The 23,798-nt window shown below is 52.4% G+C and overlaps 1 protein-coding gene across 1 annotated transcript in view; it reads right to left on the reverse strand.

Annotated features, from left to right (window-relative positions):
* SHANK2 (SH3 and multiple ankyrin repeat domains 2) overlaps positions 1 to 23,798 on the reverse strand; it is a 577,367-nt gene that overhangs the window by 353,082 nt on the left and 200,487 nt on the right. The window contains exon 11 of the mRNA XM_053561191.1: positions 18,516 to 18,582. Coding sequence (XP_053417166.1) covers positions 18,516 to 18,582 — 67 coding nt within the window. The remainder of the gene's footprint in view (positions 1 to 18,515; positions 18,583 to 23,798) is intronic.

The following is a 23,798-nucleotide window of genomic DNA, read 5'->3' on the forward strand; positions in this document are numbered from 1 at the left end:
AAACAAAGAACCGTTGCCACGGCAACAGTGGCATCCCAGACCGCAGAGGCTATTCTGAGACACTAAACAATGAGCTTTGCCTTTCAAATGAATTTGATACAATTTGCCTGCAAAGCGTCTGAAAAAAAAACGGTGAGCAAGAAGAGGAGGGCGGTGCTCAAAAGGCCAGGATACGCAGGGCTCCCAGGAATCCTGTCTACCCATGAGACATTCAATAAGCGAAACAGGAAGTCGGAGGCGGTGGAGATGAGGCCACAGCGGGCAGGATCCTGGACCCTTCCCCCACGGCTCAGCACAGGTGGAAGGCCCTACTGATGCTGTCGCGGGGCTACTTTGCCAGAGAGACTCTGGGAAGTCCTGTCCCGTGCATTTTCCTCATCAGGGTCACGGCACAGATCTCGACACACGGCACAGCCTGCAACCATCACCCAATCCACCGCTACACTCTGAAAGGAGGAACCTTTCCCATTTGACCAAATTCTTTGCCAGTTCACAAAAAACTTCTGTTGTTGTTTATGACTACCTCGAGGAATCAGGACACTAACTGGTAGTGCAAAGACAAGACCAAATAGCTTTTGTCCCCAGCACTGGCTGCCTGTCACTACCACGCTGGGCAAAGTGTCCTCAAAACAGCCCCTGGGTGCTCAAAGACAGGAATGTGGGTGACCAAGAGGTGGCAAACTGTACGGCAGGCTCCAGTGCAAATGTTTTTGGATGGACTAAAGAATGTGTATGCACAGTGTATGTACCGCACACCTGCCTGTCCCCGATGCCCACGCTGTGCCAGGCACTGCCAGGCATTTCAATTTTGTGACCGTGTTTCCAAACCCAGGGCTTCCCAGTGTGAATGACACCCACAGCAAACCACATCTAACAACCCTTCTTCTGTCTGACAAAATTATTTTCAATAAGAATCATGTAATAACCATCATTTCCTTGATCCATGCATTAAGTTTTAAAACAAATCATTTTCAAAGAATGCACCTGTATGTCGATTTTAAAAGTATCATCCAAATTCAATAAAAAAAAGTTCACATAAGAATTGAAATTTTCACTGACTAAAAAATAAAACGAAATAAAATCATTCCATCTTGCAGTTCACCATTGATCAATGTTTTAAATTTTAAACACAAACAAAAACTCCCAAGTGCTTACCTGCAACAACAGCAGCAAGGGGAGACACACTTGCCTGGCTTTTCCAGTTACTGAGCTCTCCTGTTTGCCTTAAATCTACTGGTCATAGGAATGCTGATAATGACAGAATCTGGAGATCAGGACTGTGCAAAGGCCAGCCCAGGCATCATGGACACTATGGACTTGACTCTTGAATTAAACAGTGATCACTGAGTTCACGTGTGCCCTGGGACCACCATGGAACTGCATAACTGTAACCATAGTTCTCAACTAAAGGATACCTTACAAAAAGGTGCTAATTTGAAGTTGATAGCTACATTATTTTTATTTATTTATTTATTTATTTTTGCAGTTTTTGGCCAGGGCTGGGCCTGAACCCGCCACCTCCAGCATATGGGGCCAGCGCTCTACTCCTTTGCGCCACTGGCGCTGCCCGATAGCTACATTATTAAAACCCAACAGCACTGTAGCAATTGCTTAGAACCTGGACCACAACTGGGAGGAGTACTTTATTACTGAGCATGTCTCAAAGTGGGGTGAGAGGGTGTGCCAATTATAAAAATGGAAGCAAACGGATGAACATTTAGATGGATTTCCTGTCGCTCCAAATCCTCTGCAGACATGGCGCTCTCTTATCTTCTGCCCCTGGGCAGACAGCTCCGTCCACCCTGCGCTCAGCACAGCCCTGTGGCGTTAATATGATGCACTTGTTTATAAGCAAGGAGGCTGAGGTTCAGAGAGAATGTTTTACCAACATGGTTATGGCAGGTGACAATTCCTCTCAGGAATTGTGGGAAAGAGTAAGGAAACTCTACAAAGGAACAGACAGCTGCTCTGACCCCATAGTAGGGTCTCATGAAATGCTGAGAGATAAGGAGCTGGCATATGGGAATAAGCACCCTCTCCCGGGGCCACCCCCATGACTGCCTCTCAGCCCGGTCCATCTGGATGCTGGCTGCCAAAGGTCCTCACCAGCCAGGCCTTGGACAATTCCAGAAAGGACTCAGTTCCGATAAGATTCTAAAAACTGGAAGACAAACAGGGCCCAATAAGAAATGAGTAAATGTCACTCCTTGGCCTGGCCACACAATTTTGTCTTATCTCTTCTTTGCTGATATTTTTTATTTCTTTTCTGGGCACACAAAAGAATACTGATAATTCATAACAAAAGGAATAACACACATTGTTCGTAAATTTATTTCCCTGGCTATTGTACGTTGACATCAAGTTTGTCTTCCTCTGGCTGGAGAACTCCAAAAGAAAGGAGGGGAAGCTGATGGGTCATGGCCAAGGTCAGAGCCAGGAGACCCGGGTTCAAGCCCTAGACTCGGACGATGGCTGGCGTGATCTTGGATAAGTCACTGAGCCTCCCGAGATGAACGTCCATAGTGACTGCCCACCATATTGCTAGCATTGGTCTCCTGCTGCCGTGCTTGGTTCTGTTCTTCACCATAACACCCTCCCCTGCCCACCAGCTGCAGGACAACCCTGTGGCCTAGACTGGTCACTGGCCTGGAGTGAATGAAGTCGCCATGATTTAAGGGAAGGACACCCCAGCTCCATGCCCTCACCCTGGCTCCAGCAGAACTCTGCCCCTCCGGGTTGTGCTATTTCCCCTTCTTTACTTTTCCAATTCTTGCGCATTTCTGAGAGTCCCCCAGGAACCTCCCGAAGGGTCTGATAGAGGGGAAGAAAATCAACATCTTTGACGACTGTGATTGGCTGACCCAAAGCCATGTCATCAGTGAAATCCTGGTGCTCTGATCAGAGTGGCAAGGAGTAAGGGGTGCACTCAGGGCGAAGGTGACCAGGGGGAAGTCAAGTTCAGGATGGAGAGATGGACGCGTCCTGTGAATACTTACTGCAGAGAAAAGCGCATCATTCTCTCCTGCACTAGGAGAGAGCAGGCCTGAAGAGTTAGCAGTCTGCTCAGCATAGGTATCAGGCACCACGCTGGTGAGGTGCGCTGGTGCCTGGAGCAGACAGAGCTCCTGCCCTTGTGCCTGGTGGCTGGAGGGAGGGAGTGTCAACTGTTCTGGAACGACTTGCTGGCACCTGAGCACAGGGCTGCTGGAGACCCCTGGCACAGGAGGAAGGAATGCTGGACCAGCTCGAGCTGCACTCTGCTGGTACCCACAGCTCACACAGGGAAGACGCAAGGCAACACTGTACCCAAGTTTCATGCGGCAGTGAAAAGGCAGCTGGAATGCAGGTAGATCTTCATGGAGAACTGGGAATTAGGGGCAGGATGACGGAGTCAGTTCCAAAAGTGGGACCCTGGATGGACTCTGACAAAGTCCCAACACTGGGCCATGCCTCTCAATATACCCTCGGCTTCCCCTCTGGAAGGGGGGACATTCAGTGCAAAGACACAGGGCCTCTTAGGTAAGCTTCCTGCCCCAGATGTTCTCTGGGGCAATTTATCGTATCAACGGGGTGAATGGGGGTTCACTCAGGAAATTAAGGGCATTCCTTTTCAGCCCATAGGAACCCAGGATTCCCACAAGCTACAAAACATGTTTGGACCCAACCTACCAAACTCATGGGACATCCCAGGACACCACCATGCCGGGGAGGGGCCCAGTGGGGGAATGGAGTGCATCCCAGGGATTTGCTATAAGATGTGGGCTCTCTTCTGCTCCTTGCCAAGCCGTGTCTGGGGGGGCTGCCAGGGCTGAAGAAGGCTTCCTTTCCACTGGCTCCTGTGAGCTGTGTCCAGGGCTGGGCACATATGCTGACTGATGACGTAAGAGAAGGTCCCCAGTTCCGGGGTCCAGCCATACTCCAGCCCCCACCCACAGCCCACGTTCTTCATCCCCTTTTAGTTTTTCAACTTTTCCCTGGGGGGCATGGATGGATGTGCCCAGGGTCTGAACCAGGGGAAGGAAAACATTTTCTGGAGCTCTTTCTTTCCTACTCCCGAAGCTGCCCCCACCTTGGTGGCCCCCTAGGGCAGGACGGCCCGGGTGGCTGATGGCCTCAGAGACGAGAGCACATGGACGTCTCCGTTTTGCACCTGGACCCGCGGAGGTCCAGAGGTCCTGCGCCCTCGGCTGGGAAGCAGTGATTTCGGCTCTTTTGCTTCTTGTCTGACAACACGGCTGCCTCCTCAGCTCTTTGCTGTGTTCCTCCTGGCCTGGCTAAAACCGACCTGCTTAGGTGTGCACGTGTATAAATCCTTCCCTCTGTGCTAAAACCTCCATAAAGTCTTTCTACTTAGGCTTATTAGCACCAGAATTAGAAACCTTTTCTCTGTTCAGTTTAATTCGACCACGCATATTCTTCTAACTTTATGAGGCTCAAACACTTGAAATCCCAAATAGAGCTTCCAGAAAAGACTCATTTCTCTGTGTTTGAACTTGGGCTTAGCTCTAACCAGAAGAGGAACCTGAGGGCAGGGAGTAGAAACAGAGAGATTCGATGTTATCATCTGGAGTGGCCACCAGGGCCGGTCCAAGATGACAAGGAGATTCTGGACGGGACCCTCATCCTTCTGGTACTTGGGCTGACACTGTTGTCCCAGCTCCACCCTCACCATCCCCCTCGCATTTCCTTGGCATGTGACCAGAAATGAAGATTCCCTCCACTGTTCCCCAACTCCAGTAAGTGCACTGTGAGTGGCTTGATGCAAGAAAGTCCAGGAATTCTGGGTTCCAGTGCCTGTCCCCAAATGTCACGCAGGGCTCCACAGGCTTGCTGGAGGCTGGTGGGTCCTTACCGAGGGACCCTCTCCTGGTGGCCCCACTGATCCTAATCTGGGTTCCTACAGTTGCTCCCAGGCCTGGAAAGTGGGGGACACCACAAGGGAAGGTCATGAGTGAGGGGTCAGGACAGCAGAATCCACATGGGTCCCAGCACTCTCCCAGAAATGGAAGAGGAACTTGCCAACTTTCGTGGGAAACAGATGTTTGTGACACTGCCATCCTGTGAACAGCTGGGCCGGCATCCCATCTGCTGTGTCGTCCACTGAGGAACTGCCTGCCGTCCAGCAGCCGCATAGGAATGCCGTGGCTGCTGTGACAGTAAGGGCTGGAGCCTGGGCGGTGGACCCCCCAGTCTAGCCCAGGGAATAAGCTGCATACCCCAGTTCTGAAATTAGCCCCTGAGTGGGAAAAGGAGGTGCTGTGACCCAGCGGCCCAGCCGGAAGAGTGTGGGAAGACAGCGGGGGAGATGGGCAGAGGAGTGCTGAGGAAAGGGGGTGGTTTGAACAGAGGACACGGGTGGACAGGGACAGCCCCTGCATGGGCCTGACAAGTAGGTGGGAACAGCTCAGGAACCAAGGAGCCTCTGAGGCCTCCACTCAAGTCACCTGGATGTGGGCACAATCCCCTCGGTGTGGCCAGGGCAGGTACCCGCGGGGACACGGCGGCCATCTCTGGTGTGGGTTTTGTTTCCTCCCCCCTTCTTGGCATGCTCCCTGTGCTGGGGGTCTGAGGCCCCTGGGCTGGGGGTAGGTGGGAGGACAGTGTCTGGTCCCACTGGACTGCGCAGACTCGTGTGAAACTTCCACCTCTTAAACACAAATTCCGTCCACAGGACGAGGAGGCTAGCCTGGGCTGGGATCCCATCTGCCTCCCCAGTGACAGGCATCCTGAGAAGACAAAGCATCCAGGGTCACTGCCCACACTCAGGCCAGGTGCAGAATCTCCCAGGGGGCTTTCTGGCCCGGGACTGTGAGTGACAGAACTGGTGGGGTATGAGGTGGGGTGTGTGTGTGCGTGCGTGTGTGCACATGGGCATGCGGGGGGGCGGGGGGGGGGTGTTCCATTCACATTCCGAGTCAGGCTCCCTGGGGCCACCAACTGTCAACCTCCACGTGATAAGCACTTCTGAAAACACAGCTTCCCCATGAAGACAGGTGCGGGGACAGGATGGACACAGATCTTTAAGTAGTAGCTGATGTCCAGGGAGCTTGCACTGTCCTCTTCCCAGTGGGTCCCTGGGGTTACAGGGACGGGTGAGCGCAGAGTTCAAGAACCCAAGTCTCCTGCGCCTGCAGCTAATCCTTTGTCTATTCTACAAAACACACTTAGTTCACTTGTGAGAAGGGCTCCATTGTTGGAGAGAAGTCTGACAACCTCAAAGTGAGCCCTGTAACCTCCCAGAGGGACACAGTGAGAATGTGAATCCGGGGACAGGGCACTGGAGCACTGCTGGCTAATGGGACAGTGGCATGGGAAAGAGAGAGGCGGAGGAGGACAGCACCCAGATCCTCACTGAGAGGTGGGGGCAGCTTCTCTCCATGTCCATAGGAGTGGCCACCTCTGTTCCATCTGTCTGGGCTAGCCTAGTGTCCAGGGAGCACAGGAGGCTGGGCAGCCCGCCTGGCCCTCCGGGAGGACAGAAACGCAGACGTGAGTATTGCAGCAGAGAGGGGAAGGTGGAGCAAACAGACTCAGGTCAACAGCAAACTGCCGGGAGGATTCTGGCCCAGCTGCTGGATGGGCAGGGCACTCGGTGGGGCTGGCAGAGGATCATCTGAGGTCCGAGGAAGGGGCTGGAGGAGCGAGGTCCCAGGAAGCAAAGACAGCAAAGAAAAAGCCAGAGTCCCAGCAGCATCGCCAACAGTTATGGTGGCTCTGGAGCCAGGGACGTTGCTCCCCACCCCCTGTTACTACTCTTGCGCCCTTGACAAGCAGCTGAGCTCATGGGGCCTCGTCTTCCCAGTCTGTAAGATGTGGCAGTGGTGGCTTCTCCCTAATGGGGTGTCTGTCACTAGGACTTGTATGAGCAGCACTGAGCAGACGCCAGCACGGGAAGGGCCAGAGCACATGAGCTACTTTTGTTGCTCATTCAAGGCAGCTGCTGCCTCCTCCTCCGGGAAGCCCACCTGACTGTACACCCCACGGGTACTTAGTGCCCCCCGAAGCTGACTTGAGCCCCCCACCCCAGATACCAAGGTGGCATGAGTGAGATGGGGGAAGGGTGCCTCGAAGGACTTCCGGAGCATTCCCGAGAGGACACGCCTCCTTCTGGGACTCAAGCCAGAGCCACAGACTGAGGATAAAGAGGGGGAATGACTTCAGGGTAGCGAGAACCAGCCTCAATCTGAGTTGGGATTTGTGCCATAAAAGGACAGTGTTCGGGAATGGACAGGGATTCCCTGTGAAAGGAGAGGGGGGTGAAGACCTTGGTGGAAGTAAGGATGGGAATGACCCTACAATTGGAGGTGTGGAGACTGCATCCTCACAGTGGGAGAGCCTGCTTTGGTCTTGACCTTGGTGGTCTTTGTCCACGTGCAGGGGATGGTGGAAGGCTGAGGACAAGATCAGAGCTAAAGAACCAGAGGAAAACCCCTGGGGCCATAAACCCCTGGTCCGAGAAGGATGAGGTGGGCTCTACTGAGGGGCCCAGGAGCAGCTGGTGCTCAGGGTCGTGGGAGGGACGTCCTGGGAGAACGGAGCAGGGGTGGGGCACCAGGCACGGCGGGCCCGGGGGCCAGGAACCAGCATTGCAGAGAGGGCTCTGGGGGTGGCTATGACAACCGTGGTAAGGGCTACGGGTGCTTCTCACACGTGGGCAGGGGCCTGGCATACTCCGTGTCCGGTAATGCATGGGACAGTCCCACATTGATTCTGAAGGACCCACCAGACATTCTGGTAGATGTGAAACCTGGTTACCATACGGCACAGCCTCCCCCATCTGACACACAAACACAGCATTCTTCCCCAAGGTTTTAATATTCCCAGAATTTCCCCAGAATGTAACCCACCACATGACTGAAAAAAAAGTATGTTTTTTTGGGTTCAGAACTTTACTGAGCGGCACTGACCATTTTAGGAAATCTCCCCACTAAGGGCCAAGTACCGCCAGCCACAAGTGGAGCTCTGGGTCTGAGGGTGATCGTGTCCGGGGGAGCAGCCATCGCAGTGGGTCTCCCGGGTGGGTGCCCCCTCTGCAGCACGGGTCAGCTGCACTGCGCAGTCCTTTCCAAGAATATTTTTATGTGGTAGTTAGGATGTTATGTCAATTTTTTTAAAAACTACATGTGTGTTAGGTTATGTTACCCAGCAGCTTCACTTGAGGGTGACAGGTACATTATACACTACAAAGGGGCCTGGGATGTGTGGCTGGGAACCAGAGGACAAGGATGACTCTGCACTGAGGGGAACTGCGTGGAGCATGTGTGGTGAGGGCTGGGCTGGGGATGGCGGGCCGTCTCTAGAGCTCCAGCCCTTCCGTAGGGCATGGTGGGGGGCAGGCTCTTCCCTGGAAGCCCTCGTTGCCCAGGATGGGGGAGCAAAGAGCTGCAAAGGCTGGGGTTCGGGTGAGAGTCCAACCCCCAGGATGGAAAGTAGCTGTTCCACGTGTGCCTGGCGGGCCATGTGCTGCAGGCCACACTTCCTGGCAGCCACGTGTGTCCACTGCACAGAGGCAGTGTGGCCCAGGACCCCACGAGGAGGAACCACAGGGAGACATGGCACCTGCCCTGCCCTCCTGCAGCAGTGGCCATTGGCTGAAGGGGACACAAGCCATGTGTTGGGCCTAAGCGAGCCCAGAGGCTGCCTGGAGGCACAGGGAGAGGTGTGGACAGAACGTGGCCACGAAGACAGAGCACATGGCCAGACAGGAGGCCAAGGCCTCATGCTGTCAGGACAGAAACCACATGTACTCAGCATTCAGGACAGGCTACACACCACACAGGACGGCGGGTCCCCCAAGTTGAAACACACCCGGGCATCGGTGCTGGAAATCAGCCTGACACAAAACACACTCCCAGCCTGACACATTCGCAAAGTGGCGGTCACCTTGTACCACATCCTGGCATGACAGCTGCACCCTATAATTTGGAACAAAACTTATAGACAGATGTTCACTGGCAAACAGGCAGGGGGTACAACCACAGCAACACGCACGTGACCAGTCCCTTTGGCAGACACAGAACAGAGACCAGTCAGGACCCCAGAACGGGACATGGAACAACAGAGTGGACCACATCTGGGTAAGGCCACCAGCTCAGAGAGGGGCGTCAGTGCCACACACACAGACTGGCAACCACACACCTGGCCTCACATAGCCCACTCAGTCCCGCCTGGGGGATGGGGCAAGATCAGAATCCGCCCCAATGACAGGGCACGGTGGTGGCTGGTTGCTCAGATCTGCTCAGGAACTGCTGTTGTCTGTCAGAGCTCTGATGCCCTCCCCTCTCAGCAACTTGTTTTGAAAATATTTTATGGGAATCTGCTCGATAGCTGTATGATTTCTACAGAATTCTAGATAAACTACTACCCTGACTTTCCTGGGGAGGGCTGCCTCCTGTTACTCATGAAGGGGCACTTAATAATGGGGACCCCAATCATTCGCTTTAATTAAATGAACAGGTTAGAATTCAGGCTTTTCCTCAGGATCTGCTGCTTCCAACTGCAAACACACAAAGAATCCTGTATTTACTTAATACCGTTATCCGTGTTTCCTTGGAAGTAGCACATTTCACAGTCAAAATGCCAGGTACACTGAAATCTTCCCAATCAGATCTATTTTATTTCCCAGCAGGTGGTATCTACCAAATAGGTATATTTTTAAAAGAATCGTCGCTCAAAATCAGCCTGAATTTTACATTCTCTCACATAGATACACACACGCACACACATGCCCAAAATATTACATTAAGAAATCTGTTTGAAAACACCACCCTCTCTCCATCATCTGTACGTATCTAAAGCACAATTACACAGGGACCCGGTCCTGAAACCTAGCAACAGTCTCCAAGCCTTCCTCAGCCGCTAATCAGCACCCGAACTCACACATCAGCTCAACGTGCTGCATTCCAGAAAGCAAAAACCCCTCGCTTCTCTCTCCAAAGCTGCGGAAGGACAAGAGGTATGAAAACAAACCTTGTTTGGTTGAAGAAGAACAACCCATGTCATTTAATCCATCTGTCAGTGCATCTCCCCACAAAGCCAGGCAAAAACAAAAATAACAAAGATCGTAAAAAATAGGTTAGCCCAGTCCAGAGCTTATCGGTTGGCAACATGCTTAATACGTGCGCGACCATCTCGGCGGCAAGCCCTCCAGCTCCGCAACGGTCTCAATGCTGGGGGCTCTCCACCCGACAGAAGCCATCGTAAATGCTCTATAGCAAAACCTTTTAAACCCTGCTGGGCTCATTTACTCAGCCACCGCTAAACACTGGATGACAACAGGCAGGGATTAACTTTGGTATTCATGGGCTCTTTTAAACCATCACTTTCTTCGAGCTGACAAATAAAATAAACCACGTGGAGGTCACATTTAATTTTTTTAAAGAGGAAGGGGGTATAAAAAGAATGAAACAGCAGCAACATACACACTAGCTGGACTGTGAACAGGGTGCTTCGCGACAAGATGAAATCCCTCTTTTAAAGAGATAGACGTGTATCCACACAGCGCTCCAGATCCATGTCTGGATTCTACAGACCTCAGCGTGCCCATTAATCACGCTGCCGGGCTTCAGTGTGCTTACCGTCTTGGCCCCTGAAGCCACCTTTGAGCACCCCAAGTGCTCTTATTTCCTGGCACTGATTTTCTTCTGTGTTTGGAAAACAAAGGCTCTGTTTTCCAAACACAGAGGGACTTTTAAAGGGACTGTTTTAAAGAAAAACATCCCACTATTTAGGGTGCATATGGGAAGTCTAGAAAATGTTTAGTATTTTAATTTACTCATTTTCTTTGAAGCATCATAATTGACCCCTTTGGCTACCCTCGGCGTGGAATTTGGAGATTCTTCCACCATGTCTGCCTTCAGAAACTCAACCCAACCTGACGTAGGTGAAGGTGAGTCTTACCTCTGTCTCCTCTGAGTCCAGAATCCTGACATATGAAGTTGGGTTCTCCAAGATGGTGTCCCAGCTCCACCACGTGCCTGATGAACAGAGCTCTGCTTGTGAGCAGGAGAGTTTGTCCTGACACAGAAGCAAGAGCTCAAGTTCAAGGGACCAGTCCCTATTCATCCCTATTTCTTCCGAGCTATGATGGCCTTGCTGAAGACCATCGAGAACGACGCTGTGTTTCCTGAGGCTGATGGTAATAGACAAAAGGCACCCAGAGCGCAAGCTGAGGGCTTCCAGGGACCATCTACATCTCGCTTGCCACCAGCCAAGGGGCCAGGAACAGATAAAAGTTTAGCCTTGACTGTGAAGGATGAGGGCAGTACCCTAAAGGCCACTGGAGATGCTGGGTGGGTGAAGCCACGTCACAGAAACCAGAATCAGAAAGTGAAGTGGCCACCCACCACTAAGTAGGACCCTGGAAACCGCCAGCGTAAAGACCAACGACACGGCACCAGCACAACCCGCTGCCTGCAAATGCCTCCTGCCCGGGTCTTGCTGAGCTCTGCCTCTCCAGGACTCCAAAAACACGTAAGAGGCATAAAACGTCACCCTGTGACAAACACGTCCAACCCCTGATAAGGTCGGGGACAGGGCAGGCAGGCTGGTGCCAGGAAGGTGGGCATGGGAGAAGGGCTGCCCTGGAGTGTGAACATGCGGGGTGGGAGGCATTCATTCCACACGCATGTTTCTGAGGCTCCAAACACACAAAGCACTAAGGGGCGGCCAGAGTCAGCTCCTGCCAGGAGGAGGTGACAGGCTGGAGAGACAAACAGCCGTAAAGCAATGTGTGTCCTACAGTAGGGTGAACGATGACCCCAAGAGATAAGCCCACATCAAAACTGCCCGCAGCCCCTGTGACCTTGACCTTGTTTGGAAATAGGGTGTTTGCAGAGGTAATCAGGGAAGGATCTTGAGATGAGATCACTCTGGGCTTGGTGTGGGCCCCAAATCCAAAGACTGGTGTCCCAAAAGGGGTGGGAGTGTCAACACATAGGTACATAGAGTGGAGGGCCTTAGGAAGACAGTGTGGAGGCCAGGGTGACGTGGCCATAGCCCAGGGAACGAGGACACCCACTGACTGCCACTGGAAGCTGGGAGGGGCGGGGAAGACCCTCCGCGAGGGCTGCAAAAGGGACCAACCTGCTGCCACTGGAATCTGGGGCTCTGTCCTTCAGAACCCTGAGACAGTAAATTCCAGATGTTCTAAGTCACCCAGGTGGAAGTCATTGGTGACACAGCCCCAGGAAACGGGCATGCGGCCCATCCTTACATTCCGGGTAGGCCCACAGGAGGTGCAGGTGAGCAGGAGAAGCCTGCAGGTCCTGGGAGGCAAAGGCGGAGCCGGGGCTTGGAAGTCCAGCATCAGATCCACTGGAGGAATGTGGAACGGCGAGTCCAGAGGTCAGACTCTGGGGGTGGCACTGGGCATTTGTACTCCTCACCAGTTTACCAGGGACTCAGAGGCACCCCAGGCACTGCTGGGCACTGGGAGGCTTGACATAGGAGATACAAGAACAGAGTTAGGAAAAGGCTCTTGGGAGCTGACTTGGGGATCAATTGTTAGCAATACAACAGACTCACTGGGAGTCTGGGATGGAGAAGTAACCAGATTTAGGGGAATAAGGGAAAGGGGGTTGCAATGGGCAAAGAAGCGAGGTGCAGGAAAGAGGCAGGTGCCGTAGTCTTCCTGACAGCAACTGACGACGGCAAGCTCACTCCACACCAGAAGGAAGCAGTCCTTCCAACACCACTTCCAGGTCATTCTGGGCTTGGTGTGGGCTCCAAACCCAGAGAGCATGGACGCTGTCCTCTGTGGTCATCCCCTGCCAAGGACCAGAGATGTGCTGATGTTTCTGAATCTCTAATATAGCACAAGTCTGCAAGGGAGGGGATGCTCATGGAGACCTGTCCTAGGAGGTGACCGGGTGGGAGAAAAGCTGGCCAGAGTCCAGGTATCTCTGTTGCCTGGTGTTTCAGGTACCTAAAGAAGTTCAAGTACAGCACGGTCTTCTGCGCCTGGAAGGGAGAAAGAAAGCCCGTCCCCATAGCACAAGGCAGACTGCTTTACTCAGGCTGGAAGACACCAGGGCAGCTCTGCTGGACTTCTGGGCTGACAATCTCCAAGACCAGAATTCTCCCCTCCCAGAGCCTCACGGAGAGGCTCTACAGCCCTGCAGGTCCATCCCCCTCCCTCCCTCTCTCTGTCCTTCCCACCCAGGACAGTGTGTGAGGCCTCCAGGGTGACCCTGGCAGACATTGGTGCTGACCTTGCAGAGAACATTCTGAGAAGAGACGTCCCTGGGGCTTCCTGATACTTCACAGTGGGTGACAGGTGTCAAGAGGAAGACACTTCTCACTGAAACGTTAGTAACGAATGTGGAAGTTGAAGGAGGATCCAGGAGTTGCCAAGAAAAGAACTGATTCTGCAGGTGGGATGTGTCATGACTCCTCTCTCAAATGGGAGATGGGCGCTCAGGCCCTCCTGGTCAGAGGCCACTGTGAGTTGCTGCCTGGACCTGCAGGGCCAGTGCCTAATCCTTCAGTTGCTAATTCCCAGACAACCCCTCTGCAGGCCCCAGGCTTGGTTCAATGCCGTGGCAGGGACATCCTCAAGTTCTGCCCCTTCCCATCTAGCACATCTAGGGAGCTGGCCCAGAGCAGAGAAATGCTTACCCCTGGTGACCACAGAGGGATGGGGCCCGAATGGGGAAGCAGAAAGGAGAAATCCTGCTGCCTGTGGCAGGGACCCTCCCTGTCCATGGTCGGTGGCACCCACCAGTCTAGCAGCATAGCACAGGTTTGAACTAACCGGGGACGGGAACTGACAGGTAAATACATGAACTGCCTCGCACTACCAAGGGCTCCCAGCAGCTTCCCAGAAGACCCTTTGACAGGCTGAGCCTCAGAGGCCCGAGCAATCAACTGCTCATTAAAATACTTACACCTGCCTACCATGGAGTCCTGCTCATCCCCTGCCTACTTCCTCCTGCCCCCACTGATGCTTCTAGGCATCACTTTCACAAGGCACCTTTTGCCCCCAAACCCCAATGCTCCAAATGCCTCAGATTCCTCCTCTGTCAGGTGCAGGCAACAGCTGCATCTGGACTTGGAGAACTGAACGAATGTGATGTTGGACATAAGGTTCTGTGTTCACAGCACTCAGTAAGTGCTAGCTCTATCACTGGTTATTCTCTCACCCAGACGTAGGACAGCTTTCTTAGACAACGGGCAAATGCTTGCACGCAGGAGTTATCAAGACCCACGTAGGCAAACACACAAGCTAGGGGAGAAGATAGTGTCAGACCATCCACACCACACACTCAACACTGGCCCCCACCCATAAAGGCAGGAGAGGCAAAGCGAGGGTAACCAGAGTCAACTGGGCTCAAACCTAGTTTGAGTCAAGATTTTACAATCTTTCTCCAGGCTTCCATCAGTCCACACGCTGGGAGCTGCCCCGGTCACGGAGGACCTCAGCCTTCTTGCCCTTAATCCCTCTCTCTCCCTCTCTTTCTGGGAATTTTCCCACAAAGTAGATTCAGAAGGCCAGTCCGCACTGACACCAGTTTGCTAGTTCCTGATCACAAATCCTTCCACATCTTAGATAAAAAAAGAGTTCTTTTGTTTTCCTTCTTTGGAGATGCGGAAGAAACCCTGTGGGGAAGTGCAGATTTTCTAAACTATCCTTTCCTTTTGGGGCCCTGGGAAAGCCCTAAAAAGCAGTAACAAATAGAGGTGGACATTGCTGCACCCACGCTCCGCTAAGTGGAGAAGCCAGCCCCACATCTTCACCACAAACACGAAGTGATTCACAAGTGCACAGAAACCAGAGACCTGAAACCCAGCACCACGACAGCCGGCAGTCACAGCAGCCTGTTGTAGGGGCCCGTTCTGTTAACAGGGATGCTGTTTATAACTTAAATAAGGAACGGATCAGAATGGGTGGGTGGTAATTAAAATGTACTTACCCAAAAAGTGGTTATTACTTTTACTATTATAACAAATAAAAAAAAAGATTTGTGTGTCAAGAGATGTTTGTATCACAGATAGAGAAGATAATCTCAAAAGTGAGGGAGACAATGAATCTTCCCTGGGCTGGGTTTTTTAATCAACCCAGTACTTCCAGGGAAAGCAAGGTATCCTGATTTGGGGTTAGAAAGTTTAGTGCTTGGTCCATGTGATTGGGGATGGAAGGAGATTAGGGGGCTACAAGGTGGTGGGAGAGAATTGTGGCCTCTGGACAACAAAGTTGGAAACATAAGGACACTTGCACTAGACTGTTTATTGCAGCTCAATTTACAATCACCGAAGTGTGGAAACAGCCTAAACGCCCTCAACCCAGGAATGGATTAATAAGCTGTGGTATATATACACCATGGAATACTATTCAGTCTTTTAAAAAGATGGAAACTTTACATCTTTTGTATTAATCTGGATGGAAGTGGAACACATTATTCTTAGTAAAGCATCACACACAGAGAAGCAAGAATCCTGTGTATTCAATGCTGATATGAGGACAATTAATGACCTAGTACATGGTGGGCAGTGGGGGAAGGGGAGAGCGGGGGGGGGGTGTCACGGTATGTGGCACCCCTTTTGGGGGTGGGACACAATTATAAGAGGGTCTTTATCTAACAAATGTAATCAGTGTAAACTGGTTCTTTGTACCCTCAGTGAATCCCCAACAATAAAAAAAAAAGTTGAAAAGGGGTCTGACGCAAAATGAGGAATTTTGCCCAGGCATGACCTAGTTAATCAAGTATATGCTGTTCCTGGGCTTCTAGGAAAATGTAACTTCCAGCCTGTGACACCTGTCCTCTAGCTGGGAATGATCCCCATAAAACAAAGATAAAGATCCCCCTCACAGAATAATACCCACCACAATGCCTTAAACATCAGGAGACTAACAGGTGTCGCCACACCATCACTAGTAAAACAGCAGTTAATAATTACTGATACAGAGTAAGTAAAATTGGATTTACATGACCACTAAGGTAACCCACAATCAGTGAAACCAGGACAGCGCGCCCAAGGGCCCAAGGGGAAGCAGTGGCATCTTTTTTTTTTTTTTTTTTGTAGAGACAGAGTTTCACTTTATGGCCCTCGGTAGAGTGCCGTGGCATCACACAGCTCACAGCAACCTCCAACTCCTGGGCTTAAGCGATTCTCTTGCCTCAGCCTCCCGAGCAGCTGGGACTACAGGCGCCCGCCACAACGCCCGGCTATTTTTCTGTTGCAGTTTGGCCGGGGCGGGGTCCGAACCCGCCACCCTCGGCATGTGGGGCCGGCGCCCTGCTCACTGAGCCACAGGTGCCGCCCGAGAGTTCTTACAGATGACTGTAGGAGGGACTGGAGGAAGGTGCTTATACAGGTGTATGGCCTTCCGCGGCCTCTCCTCTCACGCAGCAGGGGACCCTTTCCCACTCTTCCGGAAAGCCTGTGCTTATCTCTGCTTTCCTTTACTCTTCCTCTTTAAAAACAACTCTGCTTCTATTCTACATCAGAGTCCCTGCTGCCTCACTTTCCACTCCGCACTTCCTTGCTCTCCCTGCGACTCAGCCGAACTAGCTAGTTCAATAAGCCGGGCCCCGGGAACAGCTCAGAGGCGAACTCCTGTGTCTCCTGCCATATATTCCTTGAAGGTGGGTGGGGCTGTGACGCTGAAGGGCACGGCTTAGGGGTTGGGGCAGCAGCCCCAGATTCCTCTCAGCTCCATCCAGAAAGCAGGATACGGAAGACCCAGGCCTCCCGCTTTGCTGTGCGGGTCCCCATCAATGGTGAGTACTTTAAAAGGATAACGAAGGTGGCCCAGAGCTTGTAATCACTGCAGAAAACTCCGTGGGGCTCGAGGGGCTCTGCGTCCAGGTCCAGGGACACCCGCCCTGGGACTCACTCCCCTCCCGTCTTTACCACGTACCCCAGCTTAACGATTAGAGCCCCAGTCCCTACACAGCAGCCAATATTTTTAGACCTCACACCAAACCGAGATCCTGCCGCACCGGTCTCGGCTGTTAGGGAGGAGGTAGGAAGACAGTCTCCGGCCTTCTGAGAACTCAGTTCATTTTCTAAATCACTTTGCAGAGGTCAACTCATCAGTCTCTATAATGCGCTCACACAGGTGCTAATGCAGCCGTTGTGCCACCCTGGGTCTCAGAGCAATTAAGCGATTTGCCCCGGCTCGCAGGAGGCACTGCAGGTCAGCATCGTGCCAGCCTTCCAGAGGCCCCGATGCTCAACACAGGGCACTCGATCGTGCAAGCGAAGCGTCTGGCTCCATGACCTTGTGCAATTCTCCAAGGCAGGGTGGGTGCCAGCTACACTCAATGCAAGGCTCACATTCAACACGGTGGAGATTGACAGGCAAACACAAGGGTTTGCTTGCCCCTGACACCACAAACAGGGTGGGTGGCACAGGCAGTAAAAAGCAGCTACTTCTCAAGGCACCAGGAGGACCCCGTCTCCCCTACCCGGAGATGGGAAGGTTCCACAGTCACAAGCTCACCGCTGCTGGTCCAACGGGGCTGCTCCCCACTGCAGGTCCTGTGGAAGCCCAGGGCTGGAGGACACAGGCCAGCGGGCTCATCCAAGGTGCAAGACTGTGCCCAGCTGATGGCAGGGCGATGGAAGGGAGGACGAGCCCCAGAAACTGCCCTCCTGGTTGGCACAAGAGGTACTAAAAAGGGGAGTGGTCGTCAGCACAATAGTGGGAAATGGAAGTGGAGGCGACCAGAAGGGAGGGGAGAACACACCACGGCTCTCTCCCCCTCCCTGCTGAGTCGCCCGCTCTTTGCCTAGATGGAAGTTTGTGTGTTGTGGAATCTTCCAAGAAACACATCTAAATCAGCTGCAAATAAATCTGATTCTCCAATCAAAGAGCAACACCCTGTGTCTGTCACCTAATACTTACTAAGTTATCCTGCCTAATATGTTTCCTTTCTAGATTTTGTAAAAAAGACATTGTTTTTAGAGTACTTGTCAGTGCACAGTAAAACTGAGCAGAAGAAACAGGGCTTGCCTGAACATCCCCCCCTCCTGTCACACATGCACAGCCTCCGTGTCCTGACAACCCCACCCCAAAGGTGCGGCTGTTACAACCGATGACCCTACGTCACCACCCAAAGTCCATCGTGTACACGAACGAGGCTGGTACGTTCTAGAGTTTGAACACAGGTGTAATGGCATGTGTCAATTTTTTATCAAAATGTGGGAAAATCAGACACATAAAAGATGAAGAATCCCAGAGCCCACTGGGATTCCTGGGGATCTCCTAGTCCTCTTCCCACTTCCCCGAAGGTCAACTATCTTAGCCTGGACAGAAACCTGCAATGGGGCCTGTGGGAAGAGATGAGAACATCAGCTAGAGAAGCAGGTGCACCTTGGCCTGATCCCCCAGGTCTTCCTCAGCCCCATCCCTACGATGGCTGAAGAGACGTAAGACAGACATGCAAACCGTTCCCTGTTAGGTTGTTACAAAGCAGGTTCTCCTGAATCAATCTCAGGAGAATTTTTAAAAGCTGGTGTCTCTTTAGCCAAACCGAGTTCTACTACGGCTTATCAACGAGTCCACTTACCGATGTCTGTTTCCTTGTGGTTCTTGATGTACTCTGCCAGTTCAAAGTTGCCTGCGATGATCGCCACCTGCAAAGAGGAAATCGTATTCAATTAAGTGTCTCCTGCAGAACAATCTATTTTTACCACACTGAAGGCCAAATGCCACAAGGAGCACAGCCACAGCCTTCAGGTGGCAGCTGCACTTCTCCTCACTCTGCTATACACCATATCTGCGTATTGCAAAGCCCTTCGTCATTTTATGATGATATATTTATTGCTAGAATCTCTACCCAGAAAGCACAGGGGGAATTGCTCAAATTACCCGTACAGCGGTGAAGAAATCAACAAGCCCAGAGGTTGGAAACCCACCCTTGCCCCCACGCCCCACCCACGAGGTCCTGTATTTCCACAGGGCTCCACCAGTTGAGCCTCACGCCACCTGGGAGTCCCATTTTTCTGATTAGATACAAGGCAGCCCCCATAACTGGAGAGAGGGAGGAAACCTTAAAAAAAAAGCATTTAAAACTCTTCATCAAATTTCAGTTCAGTGGAAAAAATTCCTCCCACAGACGTATGCACAGCCAGGTGGGTGGCAGCAAAACCAATAACTACAGAAAATTATTCTAACTCGGGCCCTAGACCTGTTACCTAAAGCCTCAGGATCACTGAAATGCAGAAACAGCCAAGGAAGGGAAGCCAAGTGCCCCCTGGAAACCCCCAGGGGAGGTCAGAACTATAGCCCACTTCCTGGGCGAAGCTTGCTGGGCACCAGAGAGGGAGATTGTGGGCTCAGAGTCAACATGTAGGCACCAAAAAAGGAACCAGTCCTTCCGACGCCAGCCTGGAGAAATGCACACGTATCTATGCGAGTTGATATCTAATGATCGTGTCCGATTAGATTATCCGCTGGAAGCCTTATGAGCAAGAAGAAATTCCTCCTCAAGACTCCAGCCTGAGTGCCCAGCCTGCCCTGCAGGTTTCAGACTTGCCAGCCCCACAGTCACGGAGCCAATTCCTCGCACCAACTTGATGGCTAATGCATATTTTAGTACCAGGAGTGGGAGGCCACTGTGGAAATGGCCTTGGAACCGGGTAATGAGCAGAGGCTAGAAGAGTGTGGAGGTGTCAGCTGGAAATCTTGCACTCAATGGAAATGAGAACCACATTATTGGAACTAGACGAAAGTGATCCTTGTTATAAAATGGCAAAGAACTTGGCTGAATCGTGTTCTAGGGCTTTATGGAAGGTACAGACCTTGTAAGCAAAAAAATGGGATATTGAGCCAAGGATATTTCTAAGCAAACAATTGAAGGAGCAGCTGGCTCTTCCTGACTGCTTCTAGCAAAATGCAAAAGGAAAGAGAGGGCTTGAAGAAAGAATTGTTAAGCAAAAAGGAACCGGAACTTGAAGATTTGGAAATTTCTCAGTCTAACCATATGGCACAAAGTGAGAAGTGAGGAGACCTATCCAGACCGCCAGAAATGAACATCAAGGGTGTGGCGGGAGCATCGCTTGATAAAATACACAGGATCACAGGAGCAGCCACTTTGCACTGACAGGGACGGAGACGGGATGACGTGAAGGAGTGTCAGACTTCGGGATTTGACAGAAGGATGGAGCTCTCTGGCTGTGAGTGTGCACTAATCTTCAAGAGGGAAAAATGACCCTGCAGGCAACCTGGAGATTATTAGGACCACTGCCTTGGTTCCAACAGCTAGACAGGGGGCAACAGAGGAGTGGGGCAGGCTCTGGAGGAGCTGCTTCTGCCAGGCATGAAAGTAGGAGGTTAGGGGTAAGCAGGCCTCCAGGCCACGTTCAGACAGGCAGGGACCTGAGGTGCCCTCTTCCCTGGGGCCCTTCTTGAACTCGGCTCTTGACCATAGGGATTTGGACTCTGACCCATGCCATGGCCTGCTCAGGCTGGGCTGGACACTCCATTCTCTGAGCCCCCGTGGTTATGCTGCCTCCATTATAGCCAGGCCTCTGGGCCACAAGGGGAGGACATCTCTCTCCTAGACACCCAAGGTGAACGTGGCAGCCAGCCAGAGGGGTGCTGCCACAGAGGTGAGGGGCACAGGCTCTGGCCCAGGCTGCCTGGTGACAATTCCAGACTTAATACCAGGTGACATTGGGATTATATTCAATCCATGGGCCTCGCTTTTCTCATCTGTGAAGTGGGCTTGGTATAGAGGTTCAGAGGAACGCCACACACACAGTCAGCTTTAGAAAATTTCACTACAGGGATGTTGTTGGAAAAATGTGCAAACCGTGGACTTCTCGCTGTGCGGGTCACCTGAGCTCCCTCCCAACATAAATGTATCATCAGACACAAACAAGGACACACCCAGGACAGCTGCCAAAAACAGCCTGCAACTGGACCACCCAGCAGTAATTCCAGGCCCAGCTCTGAGAACTCAAACCTAGTCACCCACACAGCAGCACCACCACTTGCCCCGTTCTGGTCACAGCATCTCAGCTGATCGTGCAAGTGAAGACAATGCGAATGTTTACTTGTCACACAATAGCACAGGAAGCAGCCACATGCCTGTCCCCTGCCCTGTCCTTGCAGGTTCCTGATAGATGTCTCCAGAGGGAGAAGGGACCGGTTTGATGTGGAGTTTCAGTGTGGTCCAGCCGGTGCTGGCTTGTCTGTCTTCTTTGGTTCCCGGTGTCCACATCAGTAACAGTAACGATGACGATGGTGAAGACACAGCAACACCGAGGGCACGGCCTCCCCAGGCCTGTGCCTGGCCGAGCACCAAGTCTTCCAGCACGGAACAGGTGCAGGCCCATTCCAGTGTACCCCAATACCCCAGCCCAGCCCTCCCGTCTGGTGCGCCCTTCACCCCTCACTTGCACTGAACCAGACGGCTCCTCCCATTCACCCAGCACCTGCCCCCACCCATTAGGGAGACCTGGAGTCTGGGGTAGGGGACATCTGTCCTTGCTTAGTGCCCAAGGTGGGGTGTACCCCCAAAACCCAGGAACAAACTCCTCAAGGAACAAGCAGCAAAAAGGATCAGCACACAACTGTGGGAGTCTGACAGTTATCTGAGTCTTGTGCCAAAGGCCCGTGTTGGATGTACCAGGGGCCAAGCTGCCCAGACACCTGGGAGTTGGGAGCTGTGGGTACAACAAGGGGGTGCTGTGTGGGTATAGCAGGGAGAGCTGTCTGTGGGTCCCACGGGGAGTGTGGGGCATAATAAGCTGTGTCCCAGCCTCCAAACAATGTGGCGAGTGCAAGGGACAGCTGGAATGGGCTGGCACGGAGGGAAGAGGGGACATGAGCCAGGCCAGGGTCCAGGGGACCCCCACGGGGACTCGGGACCTGAGGAAGGTCTGAAGGAGGGACAAGTACCTGGCAGATGGGCAGGGGAGGAGGACAGGGGACCATGTGGTGGGTCCCAATGAAGCTCTCCGCAGATTCTATGGCTCCTGTACCCATCAGGTGACCCCCTCAAGACGGCTTCCTGGAGGGCTATGGATGATGCCTCCGTGGGGTGAGGTCACCCAACCATCCATCCACCGACCCACCATTCTGGATGTGCCATGCCCCCCACCCAGCCCCGCCCCTGGCCTGCCCCCAGTGCTTCTCCATCTGTCCAGGTCAGCTTCACTCTGGGTCCTGTGTCATGTGTGTTTCTCCAAAATTCACATGTTGAAACCTGCCCCTCAGTGTGACAGACCCTCATGGATGGCGTCAGTATCCTTATAAAAGGGGCTCCAGAGAGATCCCTGCCCCTTTGTGAGAAGACCTGGGATCTGCTGGTCCTAGTCTCCGGAACTGTGGCAGGTAAGTGTCTGCTGTTTATAAGACATCCCAGGTAAGGTGTTTTATTACAGCGGCCCAAGCAGACTGAGACTGCACCTACCCCCTTCCACCTGTCACTTGCACTGACACTGGGATTAAACCAGGTCCCCACAGACCTGTGCCTCCCTGCTCAGCTCGGGGCAGTGGTTGTGATCCCCACCAGACAAATCCCAAGGACAACTTGGCTAAAGCCTGGAGTCTAGAGAGGCAGTGACACCTTTGCAGGTCCCAGAGAGAAAAGCTCCTTTGGGGGTTGCCAAGACCCTGTGGAACAGGAGCCTCTGCAAATCGACATGCGTTACCCAAGGGGCCTGGGTTGCTCCCAGACCTTACCCAACCCTGAGTGGGCTGACTACAAAGAGACCCCCTGGGCGCCGGAGGCAACTCCCATGAATTGCCAACTCAAGGCTCCAATGACTGGGCCCCGAGGCAGAGAAAGCACCAAGGCCTGGGAGTCTGCCCCATGTCAGTTCCTGCCAGGTGACCCAGCGGGACCCCAGGGAAAAAGGGGTCCTTGGTGTTCAAGGGAAGACTTTCCTAGGCAAAGCCTCTACCTGATTGGCCCCCCAGTCCCATAGAAAGCCAAGTGGGCCCAGGCCCCTGCACCCTTCCCCTGGCTAAGGACTGAAGGTCATCCCCCAAGCTGTGGTCAGTCTCCCTCTGGCAGCACCATGTGGCGGACTGGGGAGCTGGACTTTTCCAGCACCGAGACCACAGACAATCTCCTCCCACTCTGTAACTGAGGATAGTAGCACAAATGCGGCTCTTCTATGACTATCCTGAGAATTAAAATAATAATGGTTAATGGCATAAAACAGCATCATTTGACACCAGCAGATTGAATGCAGAGATGATATGTAAAGGAGATAACATCGTTGCTAGGGTGAGCTTGTTTCAAACAAGAGAACAGATCAATATAATTCACGTTAGCAGAAAAGAAAGGGGAAATCTCCCTAATTATCTCTGATAGTTGAAGGATTGGATCTCAGTTTTAATAAATGTTTTATCAAAACACATCAGATACAATAATACGATCCATAATAAACTTAGATAAGTTAGGAATAAAAGTGAATTTAGTCTGCTGGTACAGCAATTAAATGCATACCGCTGCAGAAAACATCAGCCTCCAAAACTAAGCGGCATACTATCCTGAAGACCACTGCTCTCGGCGCAAATAGATGACTGTATTTAAGTGGAGGATCGCAGGGCACAACGGCCTCTGCAAAAGTCTGGCTGGTATCAGGGGCTCACAGTTTTCTCCCAGGCATTCTCCCATCCCCAAGAGACCAGACTTGCTTCCTGACACATAACCTCAGGTTAGTGCTCCAGGGAAACACCTACAGCTGTGAGGCTTCCTGAGGTTGGGCTGGAACTCAGCAAACATCTATAGGTGGAAGCACACGCCCAGATTCTAGGAGGGGGGGAAGAGACCCCACCTGCAGGTGGGAGGGCTGCACTGGCCACCCTGCTGTTCCTAACCTCACCTGGGGAT

This window comes from Nycticebus coucang, chromosome 14 (genome assembly GCF_027406575.1).
Source record: "Nycticebus coucang isolate mNycCou1 chromosome 14, mNycCou1.pri, whole genome shotgun sequence".
NCBI classification, from domain to species: Eukaryota; Metazoa; Chordata; class Mammalia; order Primates; family Lorisidae; genus Nycticebus; species Nycticebus coucang.